At 31.4% G+C, this 8,957-nt stretch overlaps 1 protein-coding gene across 1 annotated transcript; it reads right to left on the bottom strand.

The window, feature by feature from the left end:
* Nucleotides 1-29: 29 nt before the first annotated feature.
* LOC123297449 (probable ATP-dependent RNA helicase DDX52) lies at nucleotides 30-4,622 on the bottom strand. The gene is made up of 8 exons (XM_044879112.1): nucleotides 4,472-4,622; nucleotides 4,014-4,397; nucleotides 3,696-3,951; nucleotides 3,563-3,635; nucleotides 1,996-2,413; nucleotides 1,633-1,859; nucleotides 1,037-1,183; nucleotides 30-314 (listed from the first exon to the last, which is right to left on the bottom strand). The coding sequence occupies exons 1-8, from the start codon at nucleotides 4,529-4,531 to the stop codon at nucleotides 56-58; spliced, it is 1,824 nt and encodes a 607-aa protein (XP_044735047.1). The 5' UTR covers nucleotides 4,532-4,622; the 3' UTR covers nucleotides 30-55.
* Between the last annotated feature and the right edge of the window lie 4,335 nt (nucleotides 4,623-8,957).

Below are 8,957 nucleotides of genomic sequence, written 5' to 3'. Positions count from 1 at the left end.
TTTATAACATGGGGATCTCTGATGGAGCCACTTGTAGGGCATATATAGAGGACGATCAAACCTTCATGCATGTTATATGCACCTGCAGAAACATGCAAGGCGTCAGGTTTGGAATGTTTGAGTCCGAAACCTTGGTTCCATAACCCTGGGAATAATCTCGGCGGAGAAGCTTCATCTGCTTAAAATAACATCTCTCACCTGGAGACGTCTTGTCTTCGGGTGACAGGTTATGCTCAATGAGGGAACAGAGGACCCCTTGGTCTAGGTAGGTAGGGATCCATTTGCGGTATTCTTCGTATGTATTATTATCATTGCTAAATAGTAAATAATGATTAAATTAAGGTATATTAAATCATAACATTACCACTGAAAAGTAAAAAAACTGTATGGCTGTTAAAAACTTTTGACCTACTCAACAAGCATTATATCCATAGTACTAGCTGTTACCCGCCCGCTTTGCGTGGCGTAAAATATACCCGCTTTGCTGGGCAACATCCCCACTTGAACCCCCCCCCCCTCACATTTCCTCGCGTTGGATAACATTTTTGTAATGTACACGTCATGCTCTTTTATTTGATACCCCACTTAGGTATATTTGTAAATATTCGATATTTCCTTCCCACTTTCTCGCTACACCTTTCTACCCTCCGAAGGTTAAAAAAATTTCTAAATGTAATTTAAAACATTCTGACCAAGTTTTGAACTATTAAAAGCCATAATTTAAAAATATGAATTTTTTATTCATGAACACCCCCGCAACCCCCCTTGTGGGTGGAATTTCGTAAAATCCGTTCTTAGCTGACCTCTACTTGGCAAAAGGAATATTCCTGCCTAATTTCAAGTCTCTAGGTCTTATAGTTCCAGAGATATCATGATGAGTGACTTTCTATCTATATAGATCTATAGAAAGTCTCCTATATATTTATAGATTAGAAAGTTGGATCGATTTTCCATATAAAATTTAAAACCATTGGTCGAAATATGCTTAGTAATTTTTTTAAAATTATTTTATACGAAAAAGTATTTATTTACGTACCTTTTTCTTGAAATAAAATCTGTTGTAATATCTTCACGTTTCGGTGCACTAACTAATAATCGTTTCTTATGTTTTTTGCCACGTTTATTCATTTTTAACATATATTCAGGTACCTCACACCCTGATTTTTTTAAAACTTGTGCAATGCTAAAAGAATTTTAAAATAATTAATCATAAAAATATTACACAGCATTTCAAATAAAATCATGACTTCAAACTTGTTTATTGAAACAATAATAAAAATTCAATTTCAACAGTGCGTTTTCATTACTAACTTCTTCATTGAATAATTTCTTCGTATAATTTCTGGCGAATGGCTTAATGGTCCTGGCCAAATTTTATTAAATAATAAAATTTAAAAAATTTTCTGGTAAATTCAAATACAAATAAGATCCAACATGAGCATATACGGTAAACATATAAACATATTTTCGTAATTTTAGGGGTCTTACTTGGGTCCGAAAACGGTCATCTTCAGAGCAAGAGGCACCAAAACTTGGGACACTGTTTTGGATTTTCGCCAAATCCACTGGTTTTTAGAAAAAATGTTTAAAAAAAAGTTATATATTACAGTAGAAATTAGGAAAGATACACACCTTCGTAAATTTACAGTATCTTCGGTAGTAAACAAGGTAAGCGCTTTACCAAGTCGCCCAGCTCGTCCTGCTCTACCAATTCGATGAATATATGAAATTGCTGATGGTGGAAAGTCGTAATTAATTACAAGATTAATACCTTTAAAGTCAATACCACGTGCCATTAATTCTGTACATATTAAAACCCAAATACGACCTTCGCGAAACGCTTTTACGGTATTGTCACGCTGAAAAGATAAAGGCATATGATTTTTTTTTATAAAGGCGTAGATTGTTAAAATCAGACTAAGCTTCAATATAGCGAATAATGTTCACTAGACATACAATTTTCTTGAAAATCGAATCAGTCGATAAAAATATTACCTGAGTTTGAGTTCTATCAGCATGTATAACATCCACATTGATCCCATCATAAATAAGTTCAGAAAATAATTGTTGAGCTCGTTCTTTACTTTGAACAAACACCAGTACTGGAGGATTTAAACCTTTTCGCACCAAATCTCTAAATGCTATTAATTTTCCTTGTTCATTACCCACAAACAATAATTCTTGTTCCAAAGTGCTTGCTGCGGCATTTCGTTCTCCAACTGTTAATGTGATTAATCCTTTCATATTATGTCGGCACCAAAAAGCGACAGCTGGTGTATGCGTAGCACTAAACATAGCAATTCGGCGCTGTGTATTCGAACACGCCGTCATAATTTTCATTAGTTGGTCATGAAAACTTCGTACACCAGTTTCAAATAGCTTATCAGCCTCGTCAATAATTAGCCATCGAACACTATATAGAAAAAATCATGAATATACACCTTGGGAATAACCTGTGATATTGCATTTAAAAACTAGGGATCGCTAATAAGCTATGATCAATAGATAATACTTTAAAAAATATTATGCTGAATTCACATCACAAATGAAACTATGGATATAGGAATATTTTAAAAGGGGTGGAGTATAACCGAGTGGGATGAGTCTCACTCAGGGGAGAGAGGCAGGGTATCATTGTGCCTACTTTCTATTGGCTGTTAACTAGGTGCATGCTGAAAGTATGCTCAAAGCCTTCTTTAAGTGTTTTAGATTCGTTTGTAAGCATGGAAACATGTTTACATATGACATATGGTTGACGTTTGTGGACATCATAAATAAATAATATTGTATTCAAAAGAAAAGTAAAATTTGTAAAGTTATTTTTTTTATAATATGTGAAGTATTTATGCTTGTTTTAAAACAATTTTTTCAACGATATAAGTAACCTAAACGCAACAATATTCTATTCAATTTAGTGAATATTCAATCTTCAATCCTAGTGTTACGACTATTATAAGTTAACTAACATAATTCTTAAGAATGTCTCGAAAAATTAATTTTCAATACTAAATTTCAACGTATTATAGCATTTTTTAAATATAAAATTAATGTAAAAATTTATTTGGGGAAATTATTACTTATTTATGTATTGAATTATGTACCCGTGAACCTAATCTTACTTTAAATAAGTGAAGTTTTATTTTTATTATTTTACGAATTATTTACGATATATTCTTTAGGTAATTAGTCGGTCAAAGGAATATTAAAGGTATATTCTTTCATCCAAGGGAAATTAGTTAAAAATATTATATTTGTAATTAATTTCTAAATTGTATTTTAAAAAAATACATTTTCTTTAAAAAAATACTTTAGGGTAAAAGATTTTACTTTAAATAGAAAGATTTTTTTCTCGAACCAATCTACAACACACGCAGAATTCGCAACCCATTTAAATTTTCCCGCAATATATAGTGCGAACAGCCCCAGCCAATCAAAAGCAGGCACATTGCTTCCCCCTGAGTGATACACCCCCCTCGTCTAAAGTAAGACTTAATACTCCATCCCTAGACTATAATTACTAGATCCGTGCTAAGATCCGACATTAGACAAATATTATACTTACTTTGTTAAAGAAATAGGAGATGGTTCTTGATTTAGGAAGAAACAAAGCCGATTTGGAGTAGTAATGAGAATGTCTAAAAATAAAATTATTTAAATTAGCCAAAATCACAAGTATTTAACTATATAAACATTACCGATTTTCTTAATTGAATTTTTTGTAAACTGATCTGGATTCGAAGTAACTTTTTTAATAAAATGTACCCGTAAACCACGCGTGGCAGACAATTTAAGACATTCCCGTTGAATTTGTTTTGCTAATTCTCTAGTTGGTGTTATTATCAATGCCCTACAGCCATCTTTACTCGCTTGACCAAGTTCATGGATTATTGGCACTAAAAATGCAGCAGTTTTACCTGAACCAGTTGGAGCGCATGCTAAAACTTGTCTCCCCTAAGAAAAATAGGTCATAACTTAAATTGTTAAATTTTAAAGAAATTTTTATTTTTAAGTACCTGTAACATAATTGGAATAGCTTGTTTTTGAATTGAAGTTGGTTCTTGGTAACCACATTTTTGTACACTTTCCAAAAGATCATTTCCTACTTTTAAATCTGAAAATTGTTTAATGGGTTCTGGTATATGTCTTCCAACAACATTAATATTATTTATATTGCGATAATGATTTACAGCTTCTTGATGCAACAGTGCCTTTTTCTCCTCGGTCAGTTCTTTTGATTTTTTTTGCTTTTTGGAATTTGATGTAATATTACCCAGTAGAGTAATACCTTCAGTCTCTTCTAATTCTTTTTTTATTGACAAACTTCCATTGTCTAAAATTTTGTTTAAATTTTCTGTATCGTTTTCTTTACTAAAACCTTTTTTGTTGTTTTTAGCGTCCTGTAATAATTTCACAATTTGATTCAAAGTAATTTTATCATTACAAAAAAGAATAACGTTATTTATTTTCAAACCTTCTTTTTCTGAAATTTAACTCCAACAGTTAATTTCTTAAATATATCATAACTATCCATTTTCGAGAAATACACTTTACAGTGAAGAGTGGAAAGCAATAATTTTAACTTGGCATTTTAATAAACATAACCACAAAACTTGAAACACGTGTATTCTGTTTTTGACATTACAGTCTTACAGATGTAAAAGAATGAAGCGCTCCTCTTCTTCCAAACAGGGCTGCAAAATAATGCGTTAAAAAATAATTTTAGTTAGACAGATGTACATGATTTACTGATGGTCATGGTAACCGTCTGCTGAGCCTTAAATATGATAGTAGGTAATGCTCCAAGTCGCCCTGTAAGGTTCCTCGAATTTCTGTGTGTCATATTCCCCGCCAGGGAGAGATTTGAAAAACTGTCACTAAGTTATGGTTCTGGAAACTGTCTGCTTGTTTGATAATTCATTAGATGTGATTCTGAACAGTCATCCTACAAAGTTTGAGCTCAACAAATCGTCCCATTCCCGAATTATGCCAAAAAAACCGAAAATGTCGTTACGCGGTAAAAAAATTTGAAGTGATGGTTCTGGAAACTGTAAAACTTGTTTGGTTGTGTTGAGGATGTCAAAAGGGTCAGGAAAATATGTCTGGCAGAAAAGCAAGTGGTCAGGGATTTTTTTGGCAGTACTATGAAAAACACGAATTATTCCTTGGGTGGGAGGGAATATAACACATAGAGACGGTTACCATGACCATCAGTAAATCATTTGTACATCTCTCTAACTACTTTTGTTCTATGTCTAACGGTTTACAAGATGGGTTCTACAGACCCAAGACCCAATTGACCTCTGTTACTCATTTACGAACTCGACCTTACTTTTTACGTCCTGAGTACGCAGTAAAAATTTCAATTTGATATCTTTTTTCGTTTTTGAGTCATCTTGTCCACAGACGGACGGACGGACAGCCGGAAATGAACTGATTAGGTGATTTTATGAACACCTATACCAAAATTTTGTTTGTAGCATTAATATTTTTAAGCGTTACAAACTTGGGACTAAACTTAGTATACCTTACATATTACATAAAAATTTCATAGCCCTGAGTTCCAAAGAATATAGTCAACTCATTTCTTACGTCTATGAATTTTAAAAGCATAATACATAATTGATATTGATTCTTGAACCTTAGATAAGTTAGTTTTACTGTTTTAGACATAATTAAATATTTAAAAAAAATGGCAAATAATTCATTTATTGGAGTTGAAAAAGAATTTTATACAGAATTAATTATTATTAAAAATGAAACATTAGATGACAATGTTAAAATAGAAGATGTACGAAGTACGAATTAAAAATGAAATGCCAAATGAGGACATCAGTGATATTGATAGTGTTGAAAGTGTAAAACATGATCTTGTTCACGAAAATGATAAACAATTGTGCACAATTAATTACGAAAATATTAAACTTGAAAAAGAATTACATGAAGAACTAATTATTAAAGGTGAAATATTAAATGAAACAGTTCTAGGATTAAACTCATTTGCGTGTGATATTTGTAATAAAATATTTACTCAGAAACAGAATTTAGTTTCACATAAACGTATTCACAATGGCATTTCCATGTGATATTTGTAATAAAAGATTTACTCGACAAGATTATTTAGTTCTACATAACCGGATTCATAGTGGAGAGAAACCATTTTCATGTGATACTTGTAATAAACAATTTACTCAGCAACATCATTTAGTTTCACATAAACGTATTCATAGTGGAGAAAAACCATTTTCATGTATTATTTGCAATAAAAGATTTACTCGGAAAGATTATTTAGTTCTACATAACCGGATTCATAGTGGAGAAAAACCATTTTCATGTGATATTTGTAATAAAAAATTTAGTCAGCAACATCATTTAGTGTCACATAAACGTATTCATAGTGGAGAAAAACCATTTATATGTGATATTTGCAATAAAAGATTTACTCGGAAAGATTATTTAGTTTTACATAATCGGATTCATAGTGGAGAAAAACCATTTTCATGTGATATTTGTAATAAAACATTTAGTCAACTAAGTTCGTTAACTAAACATAAACGGATTCATGGTAGAGAAAAACCATTTTCAACTTCGATTTGACTCTAACTGTGCCCTTTTTATAATATTAAAATAGAAAACAGTTTTGTTAGAAATAATAAACTCAACCATTACTCGCTCATTCGCTCTCTCGCTCTGCCAGTGTGCACAGTATGCTCAGTGTATTTGTGTGCACTGTTGTGTAAACTTTAGCAAGCACCCTTATACAATAAGTGTGTATGAATAATAACCATAGATAAAATCATGGAGGTTATAAAGAAGGAGAACGATCGCAATAGAAAATATTGTCCCCCAAATATGGACAAAATAAGTGAGGCGCTGGGATCGCTAAGTTGTCTCATTAAATGCGGGCTGTTGTGCGCTAATATGCTACTTACCGACGACAGCTCGGCTGGTTTAAAAATGAACTATAAATTCTACCAATAGGGCTTTTCATTTACAAAATGATTCTTTTTTGTTTCGGACAGATTTCAATCAAGTAAAGACATATCACATATCTTCTATCTTTGTCAAAAAGCCTTGTTTGAAAAAGACAAAATATACTAGATTTTCTTAGATTTAATAGTTTTTTGACAACTGTCCGAAATAAAAGCATATCGATGAAAAGGTCTATTTTCAGGGACAGGTGCGCTAATGCTTTAGTACATAGCGATCGTTCTCCTTTATAATCTTCATGGATAAAATGATAATAACCTACGATGGAGGATATACATAGTGTTGTTAGTTTCTTAGTCATGAGATGACATATTATTTTCTTATACAATTATTATTAATTAATCAAATGTTCTGTTCAACTTGAGAATACAAAGTTATGTTATAATTTGTGTAATTACATGTGTTCATTAAATACAATATTAAATAAAGAACTTGCGTCTTTATTTCACTAAAATTCAAATTACCATATTAAGTTTAATTCAGAAATTGAAACAAAATTTATTATTATTAAAAAATAAAAAATAATACATAGCATATACTAATGAAAAAAAAAAATTAAATTGAAACCTCTTTATCAAAATCTCTATTTATTGATAAACGGTATTGGTCAATCTGATATTTCTCAAGAAAACGGTCAACCAAAAATTGAAATTGTGGCAGCATTTCTGCATCCTTTAATATACAATTTGTAAAATGTTTTTGGGATAGTACAAAAACTTCCACATAAGTATCTGCAATTACTGAATAAGTGAAGGATTCAAATGGATGTAAACATAACGCTCCAAACATATCACCAGCCATCAAATGGCAAATCTAAAAATAATAAATTTATTTATCCAGAAGTTCTAAATTTTTTGTCGGGAAATTCTAAATTTTATGTTTTTATTTTCTTGTAAGCCCGCCTTTGATCTTACAAGATGATTTGTAAACGGATTATTCAACATCATATGGTTTTCTCAATATTACAGTATCTCGGAAATTAGAACATTTTGTGCTTTGAGTTGTCAGTTTCTCATAAAAATGTGCTTTGAATGAGTACGAGTACTCTAGACGCTCATTCCGATTACCTCATTTCCAAGGATACCAGAAAGAAAAACCGTTCCATTATTAATGAAATATGTTTTATCATCTTGTGAACCAGCATTTATTATAATATCATGAGGTAAATAGATTTCAGTGCGAAAACATTTTACGATTTTGCCTATGCGAGATTTTGGTATACCAGTAAATAAATATCTTTCTATTTCTGGATTGCATGAATTCATTTTTATTTCCATGCGTAAATGATCTGAAAATAATGTGGAATTAACAAAAATGTATTGATCTAAAAAAGTCATGTTCTTTGTTTATAGCGTCAAATTAGTTCGAGTCAACTTATCGTCCAAGTTAAAATTTACAATAATTCATGCGTTTTATTCAAAATATGGCTAACTTTTAATTGTTCACATGTAAATGGTATAGTAAATGAATGTCAGAATGGTGTTATTTGAAGTTATTGAAAAACAAGTGAAAAGAAACAATTGACTTAATTGTTGAAATACCATGCATAGACAGTGTTGATGCGCAATCGTTTGTTTTTTTGACGTCACGTAAATAACAAAAGATATTCACTTGTAAATAAACACACACACACACTGATATACACTTATATTAATGCATACTATAAAATTTACACCTAATTAACGCCCTCGTGGGTAAACAGTGATGTTTACAAAAAAATGTTTCAAACAAAAGTTTTTTATTGTTTTATAAGAAACATTTTTTACATTTAAACTTTTATTCTATCTCTAACGGTTTACAAGATGGGTCCTACGGACCCAAGACCTAATTGACCTATGATGCTCATTTACGAACTTGACCTCACTTTTTACGTCCTGAGTACGCTGTAAAAATTTCAGCTCGATATCTTTTTTCGTTTTTGAGTTATCGTGACCACAGACGGACGGACGGACAACCGGAAATGGACTAAT

This window comes from Chrysoperla carnea, chromosome 4, assembly GCF_905475395.1.
Source record: "Chrysoperla carnea chromosome 4, inChrCarn1.1, whole genome shotgun sequence".
Classification (NCBI taxonomy): domain Eukaryota; kingdom Metazoa; phylum Arthropoda; class Insecta; order Neuroptera; family Chrysopidae; genus Chrysoperla; species Chrysoperla carnea.
This window is presented reverse-complemented; position numbering and strand designations above follow the sequence as displayed.